Raw genomic sequence first — 27,714 nt, 5'->3', positions numbered from 1 at the left:
ATGCACATATTCCATGCATGCAAATATCTCTTTCATGCATACTCATTGTGTGTAACCTGAAAACCCAACTGGCCAGTTGGCTCCTGAAGACTGGGCTGAAAATCACTGGCATAGATTATCAGTGACTTTGGGAATTTAGCAGCTGAATTGCCCTCCATTGCCGACACAATCACAGAATCGGTGCATCTGATACTAGACCTTGAACAAAAGACTTGTTTGCACATTTCTGTATTTTTTGCCCTATTTGAAATAAAAAAAAAAGGGTTCTACAGATATTTTCACAAATCTTCTTTGAATTTACAGCAGTATATGTTGCTTGCTCTGCAGAACCCTGATTTACTTGAGCTCATACAGTCACTGCACAACACATACAAGTATAAAAAGAAAAAAAAAAAAAAAAGAGAGAGGAACCTCAATGATTTCATTGGCCAGCTTAGCTGAAAGTATTTTCTCTTTTTTTGACTTTCAACTGTGTGAACCCAGCCTATTATTCTTATGCTATATAAAGCAACAAAAGTTGAGGTCTTTTTTGTGCTTAATGCTAACATTAACACCCCCACAATGAGGGGGAGCAAAATGCAGTGACTTGTCTATATGAAAAAATTTGGTTTCACCAAACTGAATTGTCATTTCTTAAGATATACTGAATACAAGAGTCCTTGCAAAAGCTACAATTTGTTCAACAAAAACAAAAGCCCCCCTCCCTCGGCCTGCTCTTTACTTGAATTAATTCTCACTTGGAACCTAAGTCTTTCCTTCCTTTCAAAATGTGCAAGCTGAAAGACAATGAACACACACTATGCACCAGATGTAACACTCCAGCTCCTTAGCCTGATTATAGTAACAAAGCATGAGTCAAACCACCATACCCATACACAGCCCGCAATCTATGAATCAAGACACACACAGGTATCCCATTTTAGAAGAATTTCATTACAAAATCGAAGAGTAACAAAGACAATGAGGGGAAACAGATAAAAGCTGTCAATGCGCCCAGATTAATGACTGACACGGCAGAACTGTAAGTCACATTCTATGCTGCTCTGCTTATGCAGAGGACCCACACTTTGTAAAGTCAGATGTCTTTTTGCTTTTATTTCAAAAGGCTGAGATGGCATTGAATCAAGGGTGCTGAGAATGTGTTTCAACTTAACACAATGCAAACACAGAGGAACAGAAAGTGGCAAAATCCTGAATCTTGTGAACGGTAGCACCCAAGCAGCAGGACTTCAACCTTAGCACTTGCTGAGTGTCAAACAAAGACTGGCATTTTGACTGATCAGAAATTTCAGATCTCTGCTAATTTAACCCGTTTGTCTGTTAATGTCACAAAACTAACACACGTATAGTCTGTGGTCCACGCTACCTATCCTCTGATATGATCAGGAACAAATCTGTCTTATATTGCTCCCAGTCTTTGAATCCTGATCCATCACTCATGCACAATGTTGCTCTGCTCAGAAAGAACTGCAATGCAGGGGTGGCAGTACCTACAGAGTAACGATGAAAGGCATCTCTAAGAAGCCTACTGGGCAGAAGGGGTAAGGGGTGCCAGTACAGGAATCAGGTACTTCTACTGTTGCAGTATGCCGGCAAATTCAAACCTTCCAAGCCACAGAAGTGTAGATGACAATTGATCCTGTTCCAAGACTGAGCGTCCAAGTCCCATCCAGTCCACGCTGTCAGGTGCCTGGCTTGTGCTTATTAATCGGAATCCTCTTCTTCTTGCTTTGCCGATTCAACTGCATCCGCTAAACTGTCAGCTTGCCCTTTTAATCTTTCTCCTGCAAAGAGAACCTGATGTCAGTGCGAACCTCCAAGCAACTGGGTAGATTTCATATTAAAAAGAACAACTCTGAGATACAATTGTACATGATCACACACATTCTGTGTATGATGGAGTAGAGAGTAACAATGATTCAGGCCCATAAACTAGAGAATGACGCGAGGATGGGGACCTGTGGTTAAAAAAAAATAAATTGGAAACTTTTATTGCAGATGCGGGATCAAAGCTTTTAACTGCCCCATAGGAGCAGTAAAAAATAAATAAAAAAGTGATTACCCTACCACCCCCACCACTTATCATATTTTATAGAGCCCCTTGCCGCTGATCTTCATGGACATGCTCTGAGGCCTTCCCTCTGCTGGAGTCCCTCCTTATGTCACTTCCTGTTTTGCAGACAGGAAGTTACATCAAAAGGAGGGACCAATAGAGGGAAGGCCTCGGAGCAGGCCAATCAGGATTGGCAGAGGGCAGGGTTGGGAGAAAGGTGGTGACACTGCCGCACCACATGGGTGGGGAGGGTTGGATCTGCTAAAAGTTGAAAGCTGGATATTAAGAGAATGCTAGACCCATGGGGAAGGGAGACGCTTTGGACCCATGGGGGAGGGAAGTGAAGTGAAGGGAGAGAGATGCTTTGAACCCATGGAAAGGGAAGGGAATGGAGAGAGATGCTTTGGACCCATGGAAAGGGAAGGGAATGGAGAGAAACACTTTGGACCCATGGAAAGGGAAGGGAAAGGAGAGATACGCTTTGAACTCATGGAAAGGAAAGGGAATAGAGAGAGATGCTTTGGACCCATGGGGAGGAAAGGGAATGGATAGAGATGCTTTGGACCCATGGGGAGGGAAGGGAATGGAGAGAGATGCTTTGGACCCATGGGGAGGAAAGGGAATGGAGAGAGATGCTTTGGACCCATGGGGAGGGAAGGGAATGGAGAGAGACGCTTTGGACCCATGGAGAGGGAAGGGAATGGAGAGAGATGCTTTGGACCCATGGGGAGGGAAGGAAATGGAGAGAGACGCTTTGGACCCATGGAAAGGGAAGGGAATGGAGAGAGATGTTTTGGACCAATGGGGAGAGAAGGGAATGGAGAGAGACGCCATGTTAAGCCACTGTAAAAAACCTTGTAACTGTTCTTCTGTGCTTGTCCAGACTACAAAGATGTCATCTATAAATCTCTTCCATATATGTATGTGTTGATGAAATGGAGAAGTGTACACATAACGTTCTTCAAAGTCACTCACATACAGACAGGCCACGGATGGAGCCATGGTAGCACCTATGGCAGTGCCTTTAATTTGTAAAAAGAATTTGGTGTCAAACTGAAAATAATTTTTCTCAAGGGCAATGCGTGCTATAGATGTCAAAAAGCAAGACGTGCTGATGATATGTCTAAAGTGCTAAGATGTTTACGTATAACTGATACTGCAGCCACCTGGGGAATGTTGGTATACAAAGCAGCTATGTCAAGGGTAACCATTAAAGACCCCAGTGGCACAGGACTACATGCTTGTAAAATTTTCAACATATCTGTGGTATCTTTGATATACGACTTGGCTTTATGGACTTGGTGTTTTAAATAGAAATCAACAAAGTCAGATAATGGCTTTAATAAAGAGCCAATGCCTGATACTATGGGGCATCCTGGAGGGGCAGAAATGCTCTTGTGAATTTTGGGGACAAAGTATATCACAGGAGTAATAGGATGGTCCTGGCGTAAATACTGATATTCTTTATCTGTGAAAACTCCACTTTCTAAAGCCTGTAATAATGTCTGTTGAATGATCTCCATGATTTCTACAGTAAGGGTCACTCTGCAATTTTGTGTATCCTGTAATTGTCGCATATCCTCAATGACATAGGCCTCTGTATCTAACACCACTATTCCTCCACCTTTATCAGTGGGCCGAATTACAATGCTGGTATCTTTAGACAGGTCATGAATGGACTTCATTTGGCTTACAGACATATTTCGTTTAATGTAGCCAGATCGAGCTTCCAAATTATCAATGTCCTGTTCCACTAAAGTTTGAAATACTTGTAAATGTGGATCCAACATCCCTGGCGGATTCCAGGTAGATGGTTTATAGAGGCCCTGCTGATTATGCCCTTGACTAGGATGATTATGAAAAATAGCGATAAGTTACATTTTCTAACTAGTATCCAAGGGGTTGTAATTCGGAAAAGGCACAAAGGACAGTCCTTTAGATAATATGGACAACTCTGTTGAAGAGAGAAGTCTGGATGACAGATTAAATATATTAGTACTCACGGGTCATGGTCTCTGGGGGCGCTTCCCTCTGGTGGTCCGGGTTCCTGCGCCTCTGCTGGAGGCTGGCCCTTGAAAATTTGTCATTGCCGATCTTGTGGTGATAGGGCCTAAGGCAGTAGAACTACTTGAATCACCTGAAGTTTGGTCCTCACCTCCCAAGCTGCTTGATGTTTGTGCATACGTAACTTTTTTAGGCTGGCGGAGACATCTATTCCGGTCCATCCAAGGATATACAAGGCCTCTTATGTAGTCGTCCTCATCCCTCTGAAGTTTGCCAATCTTGTTTTTTCTAATATCAGCTTTAAAGTTCTCCATTTGTTTTTTAAGATTCTCTATCTTTGTTGTAAAGTCCTCTGGCGGTTCATGTTGTACTTTGAAGAACATTATTTGTACACTTCTCCATTTCATCAACACATACATATATGGAAGAGATTTATAGATGACATCTTTGTAGTCTGGACAAGCACAGAAAAACAGTTACAAGGTTTTTTACAGTGGCTTAACATGGCTGATCCAAATTTACAATTTACAGCATCTGGGTCCAACTCAGTTATCCCCTTTTTGGATATAGAGATTCATTTAGATCATGGCCAGTTTAATACCATTATCCATTGCAAAGCCACAGATAGGAATAATTTATTGCAGTTTGACAGTTACCATCCTAGACACTTGTGAGTGAATCTCCCAGTGAGCCAATTTTTGAGGCTACGGCGATTATGCAGCACAGTTGAGGAATACAAATCAAAATCCACAGAAATGTGGTAGCGTTTTTTGGAACGGGGCTACCCAGTAGGGGTTATTAAAAAGGCATATAAAAGGGCTTTATATGCCCATCGGGAACATCTTTTAATCAACACTAATGCCCCTGCCAAACCCAGTTTAGTATGCACGTTACCTTACTCATACAGGGCGTTCGAGATCAAGAGGATTATAAAATCCCACTGGCATATTTTTCAAGTTCTTGAAGCGCTGGTTCAACCCCCTATTTTTGCATTCTCCAGAGGAAGGAATCTGCGTGACTATATAACCTCGTCACAATTTCTAAGCCCTGATCAAAGTTCTGTTACAGCTTCAAGAGGCCATTGGAAATGTGGTGGGTGTAGTGTTTGCCCGAATGCCATTCAAACGCAGGAGATCACACATCCTCGACTGCATAAATCGTTTACTTTGAGACATCGCACAAATTGTGGCACTGAAGGGGTTGTATATTTGATTGTTTGCCCTTGTCATCTTTTTTTATAGGTCATACTACCAGATCTATTCGAGTACGAATCACAGAACATCTTAGCAAGATTCGCCGGGGAGATATGGCAGCTCCACTTACCCAACATTGGCAAGCACAGTCACACACTCTAGTTGATTAGAAATTTGTAGTATTAGAAGCCCCGGTGCTGAAGAGAGGTGGTAATAAACAAGCACTGTTATGGAAAAAGGAACAATCGTGGATTTTCCATAGGCAAACAGTGATTCCAGCAGGTTTGAATCGAGAGTGGAGTGGTGGGCGTTTCCACACTGAGATTGACATCTGCAGTATTATTTCTACCGGGCAACCAGCAGGAAGTGGCTCTAATAGGAAGTGATGTAATTTTGGGAGCAGAGTAAGGCATCCACCAGCAGTGATGTGAGTTTGTGTGAAACTTTTTATGTGTTTTAAATCATCAATGGTTTTCTTTCTTCTTTTGTTAAGGAGAAGTTTTACTCTTGATTACAGCCAGTAAATGGGGGTTCTCTGAGGAAGCCACTGGCGAAACGCGTCAGGACCCGCTGGAGTGAAACAACTTCCTTTCTCCTTTATTTCAGTCAAGTTAAGTTTAAAAAAACTTTTTTTTTGTTAATTTATGAGCTTTATTTAGAACTTTTTGGGAGTTTATTCTACACTACTAAGTACACTTGAGATTTTGTTGAAGTCTATTTCATCCCCTTTCTACCAAATGAAGATGATGCAATGATAGACGATTGAAAACACTCACAGGGGAGTATTCCCCGACTTGTGATTTTCTCACCGTTACACGGTTCTGAGCACTGCTTTGGTTACAAAGGCTGAAATAGTCAAAGTTCCTATTTTTTTTTTTTGGTGTTGAGTTCTACACTTTGGGAACTTTAGTGCTATACTTTTACCCAGTAGTTTAGTTGGGAATCCAGAGCTGTATTACAGAGCCACTGCCTTCCCTCCCCCCCCCTTCTGCTTGGCTCTCATATATGCATGAACAAATTGGCAGATTGAGGATACTGCCACTAGCTGCAAAATTTGGAGACTTCTGGTTGCCAGACTGGAGGAAGAGCTCTTCAGTTGCCAGGACTTGGGGGATCTCCACCAGCTCAAGTATTTATATTTTGCATTCAAGCAGGGAGAAAATTTGGTGCCCATCCACCTATGTTCTTATGTTGGGCAACAGCCCCTCCCCAAAATAAGCTGCATGGCTATGCCACTGACTACAATAAAAAAATATTTGTGATGCACCTTTCCCAAAGATAACATATTCCAGTTAATACAATCAAAATACTGTAAAACACCTTTTTCTACCTTGGCGTCTGGACATTTAGATTTTCCATCATCTTGGTCCCAGTTTCTATTTCTAATTTGTGATCCATTGTTCTGTATTCAGTGAAGGTCTGTCTGTGTTTTGTGTGTGAAGAAGTCATTTAAAGATGGGTGCCCTGGGCCCCTTTATTTCTAAACCGGCCCTGTCTCTACCCCACTTAAACTGCTTGCTTCAAAGTTTTACTTTGTAGGATGATGAGGCAGACTCACCATAAACTGCAGTCATGCGTTCATGGATCTCCTTTGGTTTTTTCCCCTTCTTTTGTGAGAAATTTTATCACTGAACAGTGCTCCAAATCTAGCAGTTTCTTACTTGATTTGCACAAGGACTCTCCTAACATCTTGTCTCTTGGCATGTTAGACTTGCACTGAGCCACAAATGTGCATGAGCAACCTTGAGACATGCCACAATATGTACAGATTTGTTTTGACATGCTTACTACTTTCTTTCATACTCAGGTAGATAAATTATTGAATGCTCCTCGTAGCATCCAATGTTTGCTGTGGCAATGTATCAAGCATATTGCTCTCTGCTGTGTGGCAAGATGGGATAGTTCAATATGACTTATCAGCTACATCCTTTTATTGCTAATAGAAAGGAATCAGCAATCAAAATAAAGAACATGATATCCATAAACTCTTAATTAGCCCCACTGTAGCTCCACAGTCTCCTGCCGACTCGTACGTTTTATGATTCCATGGGACTTACTTATTAACTCTGCAATGGCTTTTTGTGTTCTCTTCTCTAGTTTCTCCAGTTTCTTGGCCACATCTCTCTTTAAATCCCTGGAAAGGAAGTTGGTGTTTACTTTCAAAAAAATAACCAGCACAGATGCGAGGGAAATAACCTTCTTTTGTAAAGACAGATATCAACTCCAATAAAGGTGCCTGCTATCATCACAATGTCATTTCCTGCACTATTGGCTGAGATGTGTCACATTAACCAAACATGTCTTTTACAAGAGACATTTCAATTCAGTTTGAGTGGGACACATCCTTTAATCCCATCAAGACAATTTGAAAACTGTCTCTAAGCTCAGCTTTGGTTGAAATGCTCATGACATGACTAAGATATAATGCTGGAAAAATTTACAAGGAAAACGCTGAACAGTTAAAAACAGAAAAATAAATAAAATATTACAAGTTAATAATGCATGTTTTTAGAGTGCACTAAAAGATCTGGATGCAAGTCTCCAGTATTGAAGGCATTTGAATTTCAAACTCATGTTTATAAGGTACCTGGGCTATGTTTCTTTGCAATGCACCTTAAGAACATAAGACTAGCCTAATGCACCTTAAGAACACCTTAATGCACCTTAAGAATATAAGATAGACCAATGGTCTATCTAGCCCAGTATCCCATCTTTGCAGAGGCCAATCCAAGTCACAAGTATCTGGCAAAAACCCAAATAGTAGCAGTATTCCATGCTACTGTCCCATGTCTGTCTCAACAGCAGACTATGGACTTTTCCTCCAAGAACTTGTCCAAACCTTTAAAACCAGCTATATTAACTGCTCTTACCACATCCTCGGGCAATGCGTTCCAGAGCTTAACTATTCTCTGAGTGAAAAAAATATTTCCTCCAATTGGTTTTAAAAGTTATTACTCTGTAAATTCATCAAGTGTCCCCTAATCTTTGTAAATCTTGATGCAGTAAAAAAATTGATCCATCTGTACCCGTTCTACACCACTCAGGATTTTGTAGACTTCAATCATATCTCCCCTCAGCCATCTCTTTTCCAAGCTGAAGAGCCCTAACCTCTCTAGTCTTTCCTCACACAAGTGGAGTTCCATCCCCTTTATCATCTTGGTCGCTCTTCTTTGAACTTTTTCCAGTGCTGTTATATCTTGAGATAACGAGACCAGAACTGAACACTATACTCAAGGTGAAGTCGCACCTTGAGCGATACAGAGGCATTCTAACGCTAACTATCCCTTTTCTAATCATCCCTAGCATCCTGTTTGCCTTCTTGGCCGCTGCTGCACACTGGACGGAAGGCTTCAGTGCACTGTCTACGATGACACCCAGATCCTTTTCTTGAGTGCAGATCCTCAATGTGGTCCCTAGGATCCGATAACTATGATTTGGATTATTCTTCCCAATGTGCATCACTTTGCATTTGTCCACATTAAATTTCATCTGCCATTTGGATGCCTAGTCTTCCAATTTCCTAAGGTCTTCCTGCAGTTTTTCACAGTCCACAGGCATTTTAACAACTTTGAACAGTTTAGTGTCATCTGCAAATTTAATCACCTCACTTGTCGTTCCAATTTCCAGATCATTTATAAATAAGTTAAATAGCACAGATCCCTGTGGCACACCACTATTTACGCTCCTCCACTGAGAAAAATGGCCATTCAACCCTACCCTCTGTTTTTTGTCCAATAACAGTTCTTAATCCACAATGGAACATTGCCTTCTATCCCATGTCTTTCTAAATTTCTCAGGAGCCTCTCATGATGAACTTTGTCAAAAGCCTTTTGGAAATCTAGATACACTACATTAACCGGCTCGCCTTTATCCACGTTTATTCACACTTTCAAAGTCATCAAGCAAATTGGTGAGGTAAGATCTCCCTTAGCTGAGCCCTTGCTGACTCTGTCTCATTAAATCATGTTTGTCTACGTGTTCCACAATTTAATTTTTTTATAATTGTTTCAAAAAAACATACAAGGTGGAGGCAAGTCCTCGGAGCCAGGAGTGAAAAACCTAGGTTCCAGTGTTTGTTATTTATGCGCACAAATTTGAAATAAAGTACATTGTGTTTTCCACTCCTGGCTCCGAAGACTTGCTCCACCTTGTGGACATCTCTGGTTGTTTGGTGGAAGCCTGGTCTTTTGCTTCTGACTTTGGGACTGCTGTCTCTACAGCACGCCCTCTCAGCAGCTTTTGTAGATTATAATTGTTTCTACTATTTTGCTTGGAAGTCAAGCTTACCAGTCTGTGATTTCTCCTGGAACCCTTTTTAAAAATCGGTGAAACATTGGCCACCATCCAATCTTCAGGTACTACAGACAATTTTAACGATAGGTTACAGATCACTAACAGCAGATCAGCAATTTCATGTTTGAGTTCTTGAAGGACCACCTGTCCTGTTTTCTTGATTTTGCAGACCACCTGCCCTGTTGTCTTCTTGGACTTTGTAAGAATATATATTACCCATAGCTGTCTGTGCATAAGGCCTGCATTAGCATGACTGAGGTCTTTGAACCAAAATGACTGCATCGCAATCATCCTGTCATGGGTACTTTGTGCAGCGTATCTAGGACACTGTTATCAGCCAATTATAAGAATTGAGAAAGAATTGTTTGTAGTTTCATCCTTCTGTGAGAAATTTTGGGGAGACAGTTTCAGAAATAAAGAGCCGAGGTAATTCTTGTTAGTGAGCCTGTAATTTATCATCTGGTCAGTTCAGTGATCCTCATTAGCTAAGGCCTTACCTCATCTGCTGTCCATGTGCACACCTGGTGCAATCACAACAGCAAGACATTAAGAACTTAAAGCACTAAATACAAGTTCCGACAATTAAGTTCATGAACTTGCCTCCATGCGCTTATGTTGGCAGCACTGTACAAACAACTCGGTAAGGTTTCAGAACCTTGGTATATCAGTGTCTCACAGCTGTGTTCGTGTCAATGTGTGGCAGTGTCTTGCTGAGTGGTGTCCATCACTGTTGTTACCTATTTTCATATGCCATCACAAGAATGTTGGTGCTTGAATTAAAGCAACAAACAAACATTAAATTTCTTGTTAAACTTGGCAAGAGCAGAAGTGAAATCAGGAACATGTTAGTCCAAGTTTATGGGGATAAAGCCATAAAGATAATGGCAGTGTACAAATGGATTAAACATTTTTCTGAGGGGAGAAAAAGCGTCACTAACGAAGAAAGGCCAGGGCGGCCAGTAACGAGCACAACTGATGAAAATATTTGTCGAATTGTGTGTCAAAATCATCAGCTGACTGTGAGAAGCATGGCACACCAAATAAACATCGATAGAGAAACAGTTAGGAAAATCTTAACTGAAAATCTTGGCATGAGAAAGGTGTGTGCAACAATGGTTCTAAAGGAGCTCACCGATGAACAAAAGCAGAGGACAGTCGAAGTTTGCCAAGACCTTTTGGAGAGGCAAGACGATGTTTTGGGTTATGTTATCACCGATGATGAAACATGGGTGTACCAATATGACCCTGAAACAAAACGTCAAAGTGCACAATGGAAGTCAGCCAATTCTTCACAACCAAAAAAATTCCACCAGTCAAAATCAAGTCAAAATGATGTTGCTAACCTTTTTTGATATCAAAAGGATTGTTCATTAGGAATTTGTACCAACTGGACAAACAGTTAACCAAGTTTACTATTTGGAAGTACTGAAAAGGCTGCGTGAAAAAGTTAAAACGACCTGAACTTTTCGGCAACAACTCTTGCATCACGACAATGCACCAGCTCACATTGCCCTGTCTGTGTGGGAGTTTTTAGCCAGAAAACAAATAACTGTATTGGAACACTTTCCCTACCTAACCTAATCTGGCCCCAATTAATTTTTTCTTTACCTGAAACTAAACTAAACTAAACCTTAGATTTGTATACCGCACCATCTCCACAAGCGTAAAGCTCGGCACGGTTTATAGGGTTGATGACATTCAGGACAGGTGGACTAGGCGCTGGCATCAGTGCATAGCTTCCCAAGAAAAATACTTCAAAGATGACCATAGTGATATGAGTTCACAAACTTAATTGGCAGACCTCGTATATACTAAAATTTTCTGGCTTATGGGAGAGCGATTTTCATCCCAAACAGACCCTTATGTTGCATAAAGCCTTTTGAGCAAGCAACTTGACAACATTTCTAATTTCTGTCCACCTGATTTCAAAAAACTAATGACTTACACAAAAACCCCCACAAACCCAAAACTCAACCTTTCCACTACAGAGAAGTTTTCCAGAAAAAAACCCCCAAAACTGGGATTTGGACTACCTTTGCAGGATTCAATCAAGATCCATTCTTGGCTGGGTGGCTATACTGGACTTGGAGCTCTGTATAGCGTGTGGGTTTTCCCACTTCATCTTCCCTTCACACAAGAAGAGCGTGTAAACAGGCACTGGCTAACTTCCAAAGGGAATTTTGGTATTTAGGAGCCTGAAAAGAGTTTCTTGGGCTCACCATCAACCTAAAACTCAAATTGAGGAAGGAAGGACTTCAAAAGACCTAGCATTGGTGTGGCAGAGAAGGCCAAAAACCTTAAATAGGATTATATAATCCTCCACAAAATAAGCTGTGTGTGTGTGTGTTTTCATTTTATTTCTTATTTTTGTAGTATAGCTCCTACCTATCTCTTACCTCATTTCGTGCTATATAGTTCCACAAGGATAACCAGAAACTGTAATTTATTTGCCTATCCAAGGATCACTGGTTGCAAATATAGGTCTTTTTTGGATAGAATGTTCATGTTTCAAGCAAGTAAATAGCAATCTTGGTTAGGTAATTACATCAATGGAGCCAAGTTGACTTATGGCGCTTTTCGGAAAGAAATTAAGACTGTTGTTTGATAGATTTATTTCCTAAACAGAAGTCATACTAAATTTAATAATTCTATTCTGACTACTCTTAAGAACATAAGAACATAAGCATTGCCTCTGCTGGGTCAGACCAGGGGTCCATCGTGCCCGGCAGTCCGCTCCCGCGGCGGCCCCCCAGGTCCATGACCTGGAAGTGTTCCCTTCCTAACCTAAAATATCTATACCCTATTTGCTCAATGTCCTGTAAGGTAACTCTATCTGTACCCTGTAATCCCCTTCGCTTCCAGGAAGTCATCCAGTCCCCTTTTGAACCCCAGAATTGTACTCTGTCTTATCACCTCTCCGGGAAGCGCGTTCCAGGTGTCCACCACCCTCTGAGTGAAGAAGAACTTCCTTGCATTCGTTATGAATCTGTCTCCTCTCAGTTTTTCTGAATGACCTCTTGTTTTAGTTGTCCCTGCTAGTCTAAAGAATCTGTCCCTCTCCACCTTCTCTATGCCTTTCATGATTTTATAAGTCTCTATCATGTCCCCTCTCAGTCTCCGCTTTTCCAGGTTAAAGAGCCCCAGCTTGTCTAACCGTTCGGCATATGAAAGGTTCTCCATACCCTTTATCATCCTCGTTGCCCTCCTCTGGACCCTCTCGATTATTGCCATGTCCTTCCTGAGGTATGGCGACCAGTATTGGACGCAGTATTCCAGATGTGGGCGCACCATTGCTCGATACAGTGGCAGGATAACTTCCTTCATTCTGGTAGTGATACCTTTTTTGATAATGCCCAACATTCTGTTCGCTTTTTTTGAGGCCGCTGCACATTGCGCCGCCGGCTTCATTGTGTTATCCACCAATACCCCCAGATCTTTTTCTTGTTTGCCTTCCCCGAGTGCCCTCCCTCCCATCGCGTAGCTGTACATGGAGTTCCCTTTCCCTATGTGCAAGACCTTACATTTCTCCACATTGAAGCTCATCTGCCATTTTTTTGCCCACTCACTCAGTTTGTTCAGGTCGCTCTGCAGTTCTTTGCATTCCTCAACAGTTCTGACCCTGCTGGAGAGTTTTGTGTCATCCGCGAACTTGATAACTTCGCACTTTGTCCCCATTTCTAGATCATTAATAAATATATTGAACAGCAGTGGTCCCAGCACTGACCCTTGTGGAACACCACTTGTGACCCCTATCCAGTCAGAGTAGTGCCCCTTTACTCCTACCCTCTGTTTCCTGTCCGCCAGCCAATTTTTGATCCATCTGTGCACGTCCCCTTCCACCCCGTGGCTCCACAGTTTCTTCAGTAAGCGTTCATGGGGCACCTTGTCGAAGGCTTTTTGGAAATCTAGATATATAATGTCTACTGGGTCACCTTGGTCCAATTGCTTATTTATCCCCTCAAAGAACTGCAGTAGATTTGTCTGGCATGATCGGCCTTTACAGAAACCATGCTGGCTCGATCTCATCAGATTATTTTTTTCTATATGCTCATTGATACCTTCCCTGATCAGTGATTCGGCCATCTTCCCCGGAACAGAGGTTAAGCTCACCGGTCTGTAGTTTCCCGGGTCGCCTCTCGATCCTTTTTTGAAGATCGGTGTAACATTCGCTATCTTCCAGTCCTCCGGGATTACCCCTGTTCTCAAGGACAGGTTGCAAATATGCTGCAGTAGCTCTGCTGTTTCATCTCTGAGCTCTTTCAGTATTCTCGGGTGGAAGTATTCTTGAGAAACATGTTGTACTTTTACTATTTGTATTTTGTAGTTCGCTGATTGTTCAGTTCTCTTCGGTTTAAACCGCCTAGAAATCGTAAGACTGTGGCGGTATAGAAGAATAAAGTTATGTTATGTTGACATAAGAGCATCATCTTACAATTGTGTACTGTATTGGTATATCCTCTTTTGCTATTTGACTGTGACAGAGGAGGTCTTGATAGTATGTCAGCAGAGTAAACAGTACTTCTCTTACAAGTATCTAGGGCTCCAAACTCTTTAGACGTTGACTAAAGAGACCAAAAGAAGTCTGGAGCAGAAAAACCTCTGTAGTCAAAACTTAGTGATGTTAAGCCAGTGGAAAAGGCTCCCAACTTGGCACAGAAAATGCTAAAAACAGACCATGTTGATACCAAAATGATCTCCACCCCACCCCCCCCCCAATATGCTATAATTTTCTCCTTTCATGACTGGCTTGGATTGACTTTGGGATGCCTCAATGGTACCTGAATAAATATTACTTTTCACTCTTTAGGCCCCATCACTCTCCTAGATGTTCATTTCTATAAATGTATCTGAATTAAAGCAGTTTTGCAAAGACTGCTTGGGCTAAGATTTCACAGCGATATGGAAGACTGATATCAAGGTATAGAAGTAATTTTAATGCTGCTAAAGATGGTACAACCAGTTATTTTGTTTAGAGGCACGTTTTCACATGGGTGATATGGGTGTTGGATAACTTTTTCCCTAAATAATGGAATAATTTAAAAACTATGTTGTGTGTTTACTCAGGTTCCCTTTTTCTAACATTACATTTTGTTTAAAGATCAGAAACCATTCAATATATGTAGGGCGACTGAATCTCAGCGCAACTCTGGAAAATAAGAAACTATTTTCACCCAAATTCTCTACGCCTTTGTCCTCTCTCACATGGACTACTGCAACACGCTATTCAATGGTCTCACAGCAAAGAATATACACCGTCTTCAATGTGTACAGAACACAGCAATCAGGCTTCTAAAGAACCTTCACACCCATGACCCAGTCCCCCAGGCTCTGTTATCAGCCCATTAGCTAGCATACAAATCCCTGCACAACATGGAGCAGCCTACATGGCAACCCAACTTCCCCCCTTAAGTACCAAACAGACCACTCCACTCCCAAGAAGAAACACGCCTCCAAACACTCCCTGGTCATGCCCTCCAATTGCAGACTGCAAGATGATAATCCTACTCACATTTCTTACCAAACTACTGGAACCAACTACCCCAAGTTAAGATCTATCGAAAGGCTCCTGAACTTTAGAAAAGCAATAAAAACATACCTCTTCACCTAATCACTTGCCTACTAGGATACATTCTTTGTAATGCAAGCATGACAAATTGTAACTCGCCGACGGTATATTGTATGTTAACCATGACAAATAGTAAACTGTATATTATACATCTTAACCATGACAAATTGTAAACTGTTTGACTATATATTATGTATGTTAACCTGTAACCCGTCCCGAGCTCGCTGGGGAGAACAGGATAGAAAACCAAATCAATCAATCAAGGGAAATTAGGAGGGGCAAAAACTTTTTCACTCAGAGTAATATAGTCAGGGTAGCTGTGTTCCTTTCATAATACATGCCTGGACAGAAAAACATCTGGAACTAGGTATGAACAGGTGATGCCACTAACATTTTAAGCTCCTTGATGGGATAGGGCAGCTAGGTGCCAAGTCTAGTCCAGGACATCTAGAAAGCAGCTCCCAAATGAGCGTGAGCTCCTCTTACTGGGAACCAGTGGCCAATGGCAGGATCTCAAAAATATGCTTTAAAATATGGTCCAGTACTAATGCAATGTTCTAACAAATTAGGGTTTGATCCCAAGTACGCCAACATTTAAACTAAAAAAATCAAGCTAAACAAAACAAAAACAATAAATCAGAAGTTGATACTTACCAGTCAGGTTTTCTAGGAGCAAGGTTTGCCAAGTCCTGAGGAGAGATTTCATTGAGAGAGAATTTTTTTAAAAGAGTACACACACACACACACAAACAAATAAGACACATCAGGATATGAACTTATCTAAAGAGATCATAGTTACATACCACTTCCTCAATGACAGGTGCTAGCTTTGCTGCTTCTAACTGGTCCTTCACCTTTTCCTCCACTACAAGGTGGAATAAAATAAAACAAGAAAATAACTGCATTTTAAGCAAACATGTCACCATCATCTTATTGTCCATATATGGCAGAACCGGTTCTTAGACAAAACTGCCGAAGACAAAGGCGTGCGCCGACAACTGAGCGCAAGACGGAAGCGCGCGCCGAAGAAAAAGAGTGTTTTTAGGGGCTCCGACGGGGGGTTTTGTTGGGGAACCCCCCCACTTCACTTAATACAGATCACGGCGGCATTGTGGGAGGTTTGGGGGGTTGTAACCGCCCTCATTATACTGTAAACTTAACTGCTTCCCTGTTTTTTAGGGAAAAAGTGAAGTTTTCAGTAAAATGTGGGGAGTTACAATCCCCCAACCCCCCCCCACAATGTCACCCGATCTGTATAAAGTAAAGTGGGGGGGTTCCCCCCCACACACCCCCTCGGAGCCCTTTAAAACAGTCATTTTCTTTGGCGTGCGCCTCCACATTGCGCTCAGTTGTCTGCACGCGCCTTTGTCCCGGCGCGCTTTTGACCTGACACCGGCAGAACCAGGACAGTTTCAAGCACTAAATAAGATTCTCACAAGACTTGTGAATTATCTAGTGATGAAGATGTACAATAGCTCATTTGGTCTCAGAACTTTTAGTTCAAGAAAAATTTGTCACAACATATGAAGAATTTCACATGGACTACTGCAACCCGTTTTCCCAGGATCAATGTGGTTACTAGGACTCTATGCTACAAAGCATTTAACAAATTTATAACATTAAGGGGCCTTTCTACTACAGCTTAGCATATGCTAAATGCTGCATGTCCTATGGGTCACACTAGAATCCATTAGTGCACACTAAGCTTTAGTAAAAGGGTCAAGATGGTTATTGCAGTAGATATTTCCAAGCATACAGGTTTACCTGTTATAAAAACAAGTTAGAGTTTAAGATGGGTTCTAACACTTTCCATAGAAATCCTCATTTTCCCCCCTGTGTTATGATCTGCAATCTAATTCAAGTACAGTACCTCAAAATACAAAGAGAACGACATAACCTCCACCGCTATAATCACCAACCCATTTTCTCTTGATAAAATCATGCTTCAGTCAACAAACCTAAAACAACTGACCTGAATTACATCATTCATTCAAAAAATATATTGTTACCTGACCCCCGACTGAGACCTCTATCCCCACGGAACTTTGGAGCATGACAGAAGGGGCAAATATACAGCCCGCTCCTTGATATCCTGAGGGCTGTTACACAAAGAGCACACAGCCTGTGCTCAAGCCACTAAAAAATGGCTCAGAGGGGAAATGACCCCGAACCTTGAAGTAGCACACAACAGTCTGGCTCCACAGGACACTCGAGGGTTCGCCCTGCAAGCTGCAATCTGTCTCTGTGGAAATTGCATCCTTTCCCAGGCAGAGAATCCCCAAGTAAGGGGTTACAGAGTACCAAAGCCTCAAAAACAAAACATAACTGAAAATATAAACTAAACAGAGCAGATCAGACGCACCTCCGTACAAGACGCTTGCAGAAGGAAAAACTGAAGGGGGCACTAAACTCCAATAGGAATAAGGGAAGTATGGAAAGCTGTGAGCAACACATTTCTGCAAAGCCAGTTTGTGACTGGGATTGATCACCTAACATATGGACTCCTGTGTAGAAGTACTGAACTTGATGGCACAATGGATGACTGAATTCAGACTGAAGCTTAACTCAGAAAAAACAAAATTCTTTATAGCTTCATCACAACCATTTGATTCAAAAATTTCATTGTGCATCAATAATCTCAGTTACCCTATTCAACATACTATGAAGGTTCTGGGTGTAATACTGGACCAGGGCCTAACCATGAAAGACCAGGTGGACTCTCTGGTTAAAAAAGGTTTCTTCACTCTCTGGAAGCTTCGGTCCATCAGAGCATACCTTTGATGCTTCATCATTCAGAATTCTAGTTCAATCCCTTATACTGAGTCAACTTGACTACTCTAACATCGCCTATCTAGCAATTTCCCAGAAGAACTTGCAATGATTACAACTGGTGCAAAATGCAGCAGTCAGACTGATTTTTGAGTTGAAGAAGTTTGACCATGTATCTCCTTCTTACCGACTCCTGCATGGGTTGCCGATGGAGGCACGTATGAAGTTTAAGTTTGGATGTTTCTGCTTTAAGGGACTGTTCAGCTTAGCCCCTAAACATAACTGACCTTTTCTCCTTCCCAACCAACAAACATAAGTGAAGCTCACACTTGAATTTTGTATCTCCACCAGTTAAAGGATGTAAATTCAAAAGTCACCACCAACATCTTCTCTCATATCAAGCAGCATTATGGGGTAAAGACTTGGAACAATTACTTATGCTAGCTAATACTTACGGGGAATTTAGGAAACACCTAAAAACATATCTGTTCCTGAACTACTTCGGCAACTGATTTGTACAATCTTTCCCACTTAACTGATTCCTAGAACCACGATTCACTAGTATTAACTTGTCAATTCCACTCAATTTGTACTATTTTTAATCATTGTAAACAGCATAGAACTTCACGGTCCTGTGGTATATAAACTGTTATTATGATTATTAGAGGTAACAGAATGATGGATTATGCCCATCTACCATCAGGTAGAGAAAGAAAGTATGGCAGACTTCAGCCTTAAAGGCATAAGAACTGCCGGTGCTGGTTCAGACCAGTGGTCCATCGTGCCCAGCAGTCCGCTCACACGGCAGCCCTCTGGTCAAAGACCAGCGCCCTAACTGAGATTAGCCCTACCTGCATACGTTCCGGTTCAGCAGGAACTTGTCTAACTTTGTCTTGAATCCCTGGAGGGTGTTCTCCCCTATGATAGACTCCGGAAGAGCATTCCAGTTTTCTACCACCCTCTGGGTGAAGAAGAACTTCCTTATGTTCGTATGGAATCTATCTCATTTCAATTTTAGAGAGTGCCTTCTCGTTCTCCCTACCTTGGAGAGGGTGAACAACCTGTCCTTATCTACCAAGTCTATTCCCTTCAGTACCTTGAATGTTTCGATCATGTCCCCTCTCAATCTCCTCTGTTCGAGGGAGAAAAGGCCCACTTTCTCTAATCTTTCACTGTACGGCAACTCCTCCAGCCCTTTAACCATCTTAGTCACTCTTCTCTGGACCCTTTCGAGTAGTACCGTGTCCTTCTTCATGTATGGTGACCAGTACTCCAGGTGAGGACGCACCATAGCCCGGTACAGCGGCATGATAACCTTCTCCGATCTGTTCGTGATTCCCTTCTTTATCATTCCTAGCATTCTGTTCGCTCTTTTTGCACCGCTGCACATTGCATGGACGGCTTCATCGACTTGTCGATCAGAACTCCCAAGTCTCTTTTCTGGGAGGTCTCTCCAAATACCGTCCCGGACATCCTGTATTCTTGCATGAGATTTTTGTTACCCACAAGCATCACTTTACACTTATCCACGTTGAACCTCATCTGCCATGTTGATGCCCATTCCTCGAGCCTGATTATGTCGCGTTGCAGATCATCGCAATCCTCCTGTGTCTTCACTACTCTGAAAAACTTTGTATCGTTTGCAAATTTAATCACCTCACCTCACTTCCAGCCAGTATGCAATATCCAAGCAGTAATTGAAAGAGACCACATAAAACTCTTGCATTCTTAAACCAACAGAAGCAGCACCGATAAATTTTGCAAAACTAAATTCAACAGAAACTGGTGCCTAAGAAAAGTGAAGAACAAACAATACAAAAAGCAGAGCAATCAGGGCAGGCTATGGTCTGATTCCTTAGGACTAAAGGAAAGAAAATTATCAGGTAAGAACTAATTTTTCCTTCCATTACAGCCCAAGGATCAGTCCAGACTGATGGGACGTAAAAGAACAGTCTTTAAGGCCTGAGGGGCAATGAAAGTCCTGCAGAAACAACCAAACCCCAAAAGCCACTTCTGATCTGGCAGAAACATCCAAACGGTAATGCCTCAAAAAGGTATGTTGAGAAGATCGTCACCAACTGAAAAATCTCATCAAGAGAAACAGTCTGAGTCTCGGCCAACGAAGTAGACAGTGCTCCAGTAGAATGCGCCTTAATAGATAGGAGGTGCTCTCTTATCCGAGAGAATATACATTACATGACATTTATTGATTTCTATTCTGACGTTACCTTGCGGTTCAAGGCGGATTACACAAGGAGAAATCTGGCCATTTCCAGAGGAATTAGAGTAGAGAAGGTTGATAGAGAAGGTTGAGGTGGTTCTTATGGCATTAGATTGTATTGAAGAGTAGATTTTTTCCCCATTTCCCTGTGCAGCAGCATTTCCATCCCACTTCCCTATGCAGCATTTCCATCCCACTTCCCTCCTATCCCCCCCTTTCCTGTGCAGAAGCAGCAGCGGTATTTCCCTTCCCCTCCAAGTCCCTGTATAGCAGTAGCAGCATTTTCCCCCACCCCCCTTTCCCTTCTCTTACCACGATCTGGCCTGCTCCGTTCAGCCCCTCCCCCTTCTTTTACTGCCATTGTTCTGCTGATCTGGCCTGCTCCTGACCCTCCCACCGCCGACAAACCTCTGGGCTCCAGCCGCGTAGGCAGCACTTTAAACACGCTGCTTCACGGCCTTCTACTGCCAATTTCCTCTCCCGCGTCTATCTCCAATGATGTCATCAGAGACGCGGCAGAGGAAATCGGCAATAGAAGGGTGCGAAGCAGAGTGTTTATAGTGCTGCCTACGCCGTAGGAGCCGGGAGGTTTGTGGAGGGTCAATGAGCGTAGCGGGGCTGCTCTCCACCACTCGGTTGCTGCCACTGCCCCACAAGACCGCGAGTGTGGGGCAGTTGTAGTCGCACACGCGCACTTCTTCAGGCCACGGACATACGGAACCCGCAAGTGGAAGTGCGCATGCGCGGCTTAGGGTTTTATTATAGAGATATTTTGTTTTGCTTTGTTTCCTGGAACAATAATTACTCTTTATATCTTCTCATACCCTTACTTTAGGTTCTGTTTTTATACTTTTGTATATCACTATTATACATGTCGGCAATTAGTGTCCATCAGTCTTATCAACCCCGTTCCGTTCTTTACGCATATCAGCGTTTTCTTCGTATGGTTCTTCTTTTAATGGCTTAGCTTGAAGTTCCTTTTTTAATTATCTTTATATTTATCCTTTACTTGTTTTGCAGCACACAGTATTTTGTTACATTGTCTCGCATTTTTAAGCTTGTGGCTCATAGCAGGACTGGTATGTACATCTTCAAACCACTTCTACAATCTCCTTTTAATCTGCTATTTCTCTGCATAGCACCACACTTTTCACATTTTGTGTCTTATAATTCATATTTTGTTTTATCTTTATTTCACCTCCACACTTCTTTTTTATGCTTGCACCCTTTTGCGGTATTCACTATTCTGGATTATACAGTTGACAGGAGCACACTAGGTCTCCCTTGTGAGTTACGATATCCTTCCTATGCACGTTTTCCAACAGCCAGTAATATTTCTCCACCTTTTCACATCTTCTCTTCTCCTCCCTCATATATCTTATTACCTTCTCATTTTAGGACCCCGGAATGTAGTTTTCACGACCGAAACACGGCCGTGTCAAAAGGATCTATGCCACATTTATATAAAGTGGTACCTCGGTTTACGAGTGCACCGGTTTGCGAGTGTTTTACAAGACGAGCAAAACATTCGCAAAATTGGTGCCTCGCAAACTGAGCTTGCCTCGATGTACGAGCGCCTCCCCCCCCCCCCCCGCGATCTGGCCCCCCCCCCCCCCCCCGCCGTGATCCGACATCCTCCCCGTACCCATCACCCACCCAAATGCATCACTTACTCCCCCATCTGGCATCCGGCACCGGCACCAACGCATAGGACATGCCGATGCCGGTGCCCGAAGATCTCTCGTCCTTTTTGCTGGGCCTTGAGCATCTGCGCATGCTCAAGGCCTTAGTTCCTGCTCTCTCCGAGATTCTCGAGATCTCCGAGAATCTCGGAGAGAGGAAGCCCTTTGCAGAGATTGACAGAAGACAGCCACCAACAGAGACTCTGGCGCATCTGCAGAGTCCAAGGAAGCCTAGAGACCAGTGAGAAAGAAGCAACAACTGAAGAACATCCAAGGTGGATGCCATGGTCCTTAGAAGTTGCACATAATCCCAAGTCCTCAGTGTGGATGGACTGAAGTGTACCTGCGCTTGAGCCTGAATCTTGACCCAACGCAAGGCAGAAAGAAAAATCTTCCCTTCTACGGTGTAAAAGAGAACCCTCAACAACTGAGAAGGAATCAGATGACTTGTCCAACCTCACAACCCAGTCTAGAGACTGAAGCAGAGCCACCATCCTTGAGGTGGGCCGAAGACTTTCTTGATATGATGAAGCTTTGATCAACCAGTTAACCAGATAAGGATGGACATTCATACCCTGCTGTTGTAGAAAAGCCACTACCACTAACTTTACCTTTACCGCAAAACACAGGAAACGCTGATGAGATGGCCAAATGGGTTTGTGTAAGTAAACCTCCTTGAGGTCCAAACACTCTCTCCTGGACAAACAGAGCTGATCAAGGAGTACAGTGTCTCCCCATTATGAAATGCTAAACGCTGAGGGTCTTGTTGACACATTTGAGATCTAGCACAGGACAGAAAGTGTCCCCTTTTTTCGGCATCACAAAATAGATGGAGTACCTTCCAGTGCCCTACTTGGTCTGAGGGACTGGTTGAATGGCCCCCAAGAGAAGCAAGCCTAGCAAGGTGTCACAAGCAATAACAAGCAGTCATTCCCAACAGGATTCTTAAAAATGACATAGAGGTCCTACTTTAAAGACTTAACGAACATTAATATTTTGGACAATTATTGTATGCATTACCCAGGTATTTTATACACAAGATCCATGACTGCTTAGACTATTTCTGTGATCCATGTAGTATATTGCATTTTACATGTATTAGCAAGTACAGTATCTTCCCCACATTCTTGTCAGTCATATTTCCCCCTTCCTCTAAGGCATACCAGAACTGAGCTAGCCAATGATTGGAAGGGCAGGTTCTTCAGTCCAAGGCTGAACTAAGATACTTCCTATGCCAACTGCAGCTAATAACAATCTTTCCCACATGGCCTCAACATGTCTCCCACACAGCAGACCCAGACCAGATTTGCACAGTACTGGCATCACATTATCTGTCCCTGGAAACATTCCTTTTTCATAATAGAAATTAACCCTGTTTGAGAGAGTAGCTTTCTGCAGCAACAAAAAACTCCAGGTATTGATTTGCTCTTTACACTAGCTGGCGCAGAGTACTGAATGAGCACCTACCAGAGGCTGGCTTGGCCTGGGGCATCTGCCGATGCTTAAGGACCTCATCTTGTGGGACATAGTTCCGCAGCTTCAGCTCCCTATAAAAAAGAGACCAACTGTTTAGTTGCTCTGTGTTAATGATCTAATGTTCATCCAATTTCATTTGTGTTCTGCAAAATGCCCCATGGCCCTTAGGTCACACTCTTCACGTGCACTTGATGCCCACTCTTCTACTTCCTGTCTTTTCCTATACTAGGCCAGGGTGTACTGTGTTGTCATCAAGCATTTTTAAGGTCAGTCTTTTATGAAACTGCCCTATTGCTGATTAGTGTCACCAGCTGATTCTATTAAAGTATAATCTCGTTATAACGGACTTCAAGGGACCTGGCAAAATAGTCCGTTATACCCAGATTGAAACAACATACAATCAATGAACAACAGCCACTGCACAAGCATATCAGCAACATCAATAACAAAACTAAGCAAAACATTGGTATGGCATGAAATGATTGCAAAACCTGAACACTAAAAGATGTTCTTAAGCATTATGTCGTATTGTACTGGAAAAAAAAAAAATCTGTCATTTTCTTCTGGGCTGCATTTTGATACTATATGACTGGCACGCCATGCGCCTTGTAGGCGGAGCCTGCATGTCCGTTATAGCCAAACAAAACTACAGCTAAAAGCGGCTCTGGGGACCAAATTGGTTGTCTGTTATATCCGAAAGTCCGTTATATGCGAGTCCGCTATAAGCGATGATTTTTTGCATGTTTATAAAGGCGCACGGCCGGGACCAGCGAATCTCGTCTGCTATAGACGAGGTTCCATTATAAGCAAGTCCGTTATAACGAGATTATACTGTACTTGCCTAGTTTTCTATAAGGAAAAAGCAACTCTTGTTCCACAGAAATTTATACAGCAAACACTTTTATCAAGCATGTACCAGGGGAGGAAAGCAGGCTTCATGGAGTGTCCATATATTTCTCTGATTTAATCTGTGTATCAAACATTTTCCCTGGCTCATTCTCTTACTGCATATTAAAGTGCTATTAAAATATTAAATGTACTAATTATCCGGCTTCCTTCAGATTAAGAGCAAGTCATTAGTCATGTATTACACACCTCTAGCACTAACTGCTGTGGGCAAGGAGGGAAGGAGGGAGAGGGGGTGTTAGAGAAAACCTACAATTATGTCAAACTGACACCTCTTAGGCGTTCAGCAGCAATGCTTCCTGCCCTTCTGTTTAAGATGCCAGGAAATGTTTCAAATTGCAATGTTAGGGAACTTGAAACTAAATATTTCAATTGACAGTTTAAATAAATTAGCTACAACTGCCTCCTTCATTTCTGTGACCATATTTGTAACAGAGGTTGAGGAACAGCAGCAGGGCAGGAGTACATCTCATCCTACTTTTCACTTCATTCTGCCGCCACCCTCTCTCTTCCAGAGCCAAAGAAGCAAAAGGATTCAGCAGCAGTGCAGGGCCTTGATGTATAGGTACAACCCCTCAAGTCCCAAATCAAATAGGGAGCAGGACATAGCAGAGCTAAAGTGAGGGCCTGTGCTTCAAGGTCCCACACCAGGCCTGAATCCTCTTGCCTCTTCCGCTTCGAAAGAGGGAAGGATGCTGGATACAGGGGGAGGGAAAATGACAACCTGGACCTGTTGGAGAAGAGTCGAGAGGGGAAAGGAAGATGCTGGACTTTGCATACATTAGTGTTATTAATATAATTGTGTTACACATAATGCTTTACAAAGACATAATGGGCAGAGGAGGGATAGGGAGCAGGAGGCAGGCAGGCAGGCAGATGCTAGACTAGGGAGGGTAGGCTAGGAATGGTGTAATGCTGAGCTACAGTGGGTGGGAGATGAGTAAGGCCTTGGAATGCCCTTGGATTAGTGAGGAGGTGCATATTTAAAAGGTTCACCTAAGGCACCAGTCCTGTGTATTTTTGTGTTTTACATTTATATAACCAACCCCCCTCCCCCTGCCACTCCAAGTGACATGTGGGCCACATTCAATGAGTCACATTAGAATCTCCTGGAATCGTACAGTGATAACCAGATTTACAAGGCCTTACTTAACACAAGCACAGGACTTTTTAATTAAGCTGCATTTTGGTTAAAAATTTTAATTGCAATTAATCACACAAGTAAAGGTATTTATATTTATCTCCTATTTCAGTCCCTTGTGACTCTAGGCAAGTAACTTAACCCTCCGTTGCCCCAGGTACAAAACAAACACCTGTATCTACAGTTTTATTTCATTTTATGTACTTCCCAATGCACACAGCAATTCCAATAAAGTAAAGTTTAAAAGAAAAGAAACTCTATTTCAAGCTAGAACAGACTCCAAGCAGAACCACCCTAGAAAAATCCCAAATTTATTAATCTTGACTGTAGCCACAGAAAGGTGGTATATCAAACCCCATCCTCCTTCCCTTCCCTAATGATTGTGTGGCTGTGCAGGGCACCATGAATAAGGGAGTCCTGCTATAGTAGTGTGTGCCATCCTCATATCTTTCCTCATAAAGTGGGCCGAGGAGAGTGGGAGGATAACGGTGTTTGGCACACAATGGAGGAGATAAGAACATAAGAACATAAGCAGTGCCTCCGCCGGGTCAGACCATAGGTCCATCACGCCCAGCAGCCCGCTCCCGCGGCGGCCCAAACAGGTCATGACCTGTCTAAATCACCAGAAGGGGCCCCCATGCCACCTTGGTTTCCTGATGAGTCCTATCTTCCCATCGAAGTCCTAGCCCTCCGGTCTTGCACATGCATGACCTGGTTGGGTTTCTATACTTTCTCAGTATCCCACGATCCCTTTATCCCCCAGGAATTTGTCCAGTCTCTGTGTACCGTACTCTGCCCGATCACTTCCTCCGGTAGCGCATTCCAAGTGTCCACGACCCTTTGGGTGAAGAAAAACTTCCTTGCATTTGTTTGGTAAAAGCAGAGAGAAGAGGGATGTTGTTCAGGAGTCACCAGTAATAAAGAGGGGGCATTGAGCCAAAGCTGTAACCACCAACTGAGGTGCCAATTTCTATTTTTGCAGAAGGCACTAGAGTCAGTGCTAACTCGGCTCCCAAAGTCAACCATTTACTCTATGACTGCTAGAACTTTAGCAGGTAGGCTGGCACACAATGAGTTGATATCAATTTATGCCTTTGCATTCACCAATTTCCTGCTCAGCATGCGATTTTGGGGATTTTCAGTTTGAAGGAAGGAAGCACCACATGCAAATATGGCCCTAGTGGCTGAGGAGCAACTGATTACTGAGCTTCCAAGGTTTGTGCATGCAGTTGATGGAGCAGCTCATAGAGCCTTTCTGGATATGGAACTGCTTCTGTATTTCAGTCTGAGTTCGAGATACAAATGGTGTGTGGGGCTCTGGGAAGGAGGAGTAGGAATATGATGTGATCTTGGATATGATCGAGACATTCAAAATACTGAAAGGAATCGACAAAATAGAGCAGGAAAAAACGTTATTTACAATGTCCAATGTGGCACGGACAAGAGGACATGGGCTGAAGCTAAGGGGGGACAAGTTCAAGACAAATATCAGGAACTTCTGCTTCATGCAACGAGTGGTGGACACCTGGAATGCTCTCCCAGAAGAGGTAATTGCGGAATCCACTGTTCTAGGATTTAAGGGTAAGTTAGATGTACAATACATCTCCTTATGAGTGGCATGAAGTGACATGGGTAAGGGTAAGCTAGATGCACTTCTCTTTACGAGAAGCTTAGAGCGATATGGGGACCAAAACTATGCCAGGGTACACCTAGTGAGGCTTCCGCGTGTGCGGATCGCCGGACTTGATGGACCTAGGGTCTGTTCTGGAGATGGCGCTTCTTATGTTCTATGTTTGCCAGGAAGGGAGAGGATAAACATTTTGAAATGTGCAATTAATCTATTTAGGAGGTATGAGGGATGGGAGAGCCAAGCCTGCAGGGGAGGAGCACTGACTGAGGTAGGGTGAGTGGGAATAGTAGGGAGCAAGGCAAGTCAGGTCAGGAGGAAGTAGAGAGCAGAGAATTATAGAGTGGGGTAGTGGAGTAGGAATAGGGGGATATTCAGCATCTTGCCCTTAAACAAAAGTCAACTCATATTGGGAGAAAGTAGGGAGGGAAAACCAAAATAAGATGATGAGAGAAGATGATATCAAGGTGGGAAAGAACCGAGAAAGATGAGGATTGTCTGAGAGAAAAGTTTATGGTGTGCACAGGTTAGGTAAGGGACTACCAAAAACTGGCTAGGAGGGGCTGTATAGATGGGCTAGGGTGGACTGGAATGCATAGCTTAAGCGTGGTGTAGATGGGCTGGGAACAGAACGGTAAACTGTGGTATTGAGATGAGGTTGACGGGACTTGAAGTGTAACTCCTAGCATTTCTTTTAGCCACAAGCCCTCTCAGTGTGGTACCACCTGCTGTGATCAGAGTGCTGTTCATTTAAGGACAGCCTGACCAGCTGTGTCGACATCC

The 27,714-nt window shown here is 42.9% G+C and overlaps 1 protein-coding gene across 3 annotated transcripts in view; it reads right to left on the bottom strand.

The window, feature by feature from the left end:
- Positions 1-912: 912 nt before the first annotated feature.
- CCDC12 (coiled-coil domain containing 12) overlaps positions 913-27,714 on the bottom strand; it is a 109,485-nt gene continuing 82,683 nt past the window's right edge. For 2 of the 3 annotated variants that reach the window (XM_033931897.1, XM_033931898.1), the window contains 5 exons: positions 23,249-23,328; positions 15,913-15,974; positions 15,764-15,798; positions 7,308-7,384; positions 3,947-4,511 (listed from right to left, as the gene is read on the bottom strand). In XM_033931897.1, the coding sequence (XP_033787788.1) occupies positions 4,060-4,511; positions 7,308-7,384; positions 15,764-15,798; positions 15,913-15,974; positions 23,249-23,328 (706 nt within the window). In that variant the 3' untranslated portion in view covers positions 3,947-4,059. Of the gene's footprint in view, positions 1,785-3,946; positions 4,512-7,307; positions 7,385-15,763; positions 15,799-15,912; positions 15,975-23,248; positions 23,329-27,714 lie in introns of those variants that run through there. The other variant, XM_033931899.1, reaches the window with a different exon arrangement.

Source organism: Geotrypetes seraphini, chromosome 2 (assembly GCF_902459505.1).
Source record: "Geotrypetes seraphini chromosome 2, aGeoSer1.1, whole genome shotgun sequence".
NCBI classification, from domain to species: Eukaryota; Metazoa; Chordata; class Amphibia; order Gymnophiona; family Dermophiidae; genus Geotrypetes; species Geotrypetes seraphini.
The sequence above is the reverse complement of the archived record's forward strand: the minus strand, read 5'-3'. Positions and strand labels throughout refer to the sequence as shown.